Raw genomic sequence first — 1,455 nt, forward strand, 5'->3', positions numbered from 1 at the left:
GCCCCTCTTTCCCCCTCACCCGCTTTCCACCCTTTTCTTCTCTGTCCTCGCTTTTAACACCCCATTCTTCTCTCCTCCCTTTCCTCCCTCCTCCTGTCGCTTAGATGCGACCGCTCGACATACAGAGCTACGCAGCCGGTCTGGTCGGCAACCTGGCGGGTCATAACGCCACCGCGGCGGTGATCTCCGGGGTACGGGGCGTGGGTAAGGAGCTTGTACGGCAGCTGAGGGAGAGCCGGATGGACCCAGATGGGCCTTACATGGAGCCCCTACTGGGTGAGTGCGTGAGGGGAGAAAGTAGGGGTACGCACGCACTGCTTAGCTCGGTGTTACTGTCCCCCCAGTGACACCCAAGTTCTGATAGTGCTTCTGGAGGAGAGAGCCTGTACCGGGCCATACCACCAAAACATACACATACACACATACACACACATACACACACGCGCCCGCGCGCCCTGCCTCTCTTCCCCCCAGCTGCCATCCGCAACCTGGCGAGCAGTGAGCGGGGGCGTCAGGAGCTGGCGTCGGACCCCGCTACCGTACCCACCCTGGTACGGCTGCTGACGGCGGCGGCGGCGACGACAGGAACTGGACAACACCCGTCCGCAGGGGGGTCAATGCCGGCGGCAGTAGTCGAGGGCCATCCCCCCGGCCTGCCGCCCCTGCTTCCTCAGAGCCCGGAGGCGTCTGCCCGGACGCAGGCAGTGCAGGTGCGTGTGTTGAGGTAAAACAGGTACCCGGGAATGTACGCGTATGTATGTATGTGTGTTGGAGGTTTGGGAAGGGCCGTTGTGATAGTAGTGGTGGTGTGTGTCTGTGTGTGTGTCTGTGTGTGTGGAGATGGGTGTGCATTGCGGCATATGTAGGTTGGGATTCAGCGAGTTGGGAGCCTTCCTGGAGCTCCCTGAAATCTAGATTGAAGACTGAAGCCCTGAGTCACCACCCCCCGCCTTGCCCACCCGCGCAACCCCTCTCGACCTCCCTTAACCTCCTAGGTCTCCTAAAACACACAGTGTGTGTGTTTACACCACACACAGAGACACACAAACACGCACATAGACATACACACAGAGTTACTCGTGCATCCACTTCGGTCTGTCCCCATATCGCGGCTCAGATAAGTCTAAAACACACACACACACACTTACCCCCCAGCTTTCACACTCCTGGAAATCCTCCGCTTCAACCCACCCCCTCCCTATCCCCAATCCCCCCCGCCCGCACGCACGCACATACATACACACATACCTACGTACATACATACATGCATACACACACGCAGCTGACGGCCGCTGCTGCTTTGGCCAACCTTTCCGGAGACCGCTGCGGCCTGGAGGCGATGGTCGCAGATCAAGAGCTGCTCCTGCCGGCCCTGTGGTCCCTGGCCAGAAGCCTGGTGGTCCAGGGGGGCCCGGGGGGAGCCCTGGGGGGGGCTGGTGGAGGGGGGGGAGAGTG

At 60.7% G+C, this 1,455-nt stretch overlaps 1 protein-coding gene across 1 annotated transcript in view; it reads left to right on the forward strand.

The window, feature by feature from the left end:
- Window positions 1–1,004, forward strand: part of VOLCADRAFT_87034 (uncharacterized protein) — a gene marked incomplete at both ends in the record, with an annotated part of 18,622 nt that extends 17,618 nt beyond the window's left edge. Inside the window, 3 exons of the mRNA XM_002946707.1 lie at window positions 105–276; window positions 475–710; window positions 996–1,004. Coding sequence (XP_002946753.1) covers window positions 105–276; window positions 475–710; window positions 996–1,004 — 417 coding nt within the window. The remainder of the gene's footprint in view (window positions 1–104; window positions 277–474; window positions 711–995) is intronic.
- Window positions 1,005–1,455: the final 451 nt, after the last annotated feature.

The sequence above is a fragment of the Volvox carteri genome (assembly GCF_000143455.1).
Source record: "Volvox carteri f. nagariensis unplaced genomic scaffold VOLCAscaffold_4, whole genome shotgun sequence".
Taxonomy (NCBI): Eukaryota; Viridiplantae; Chlorophyta; class Chlorophyceae; order Chlamydomonadales; family Volvocaceae; genus Volvox; species Volvox carteri.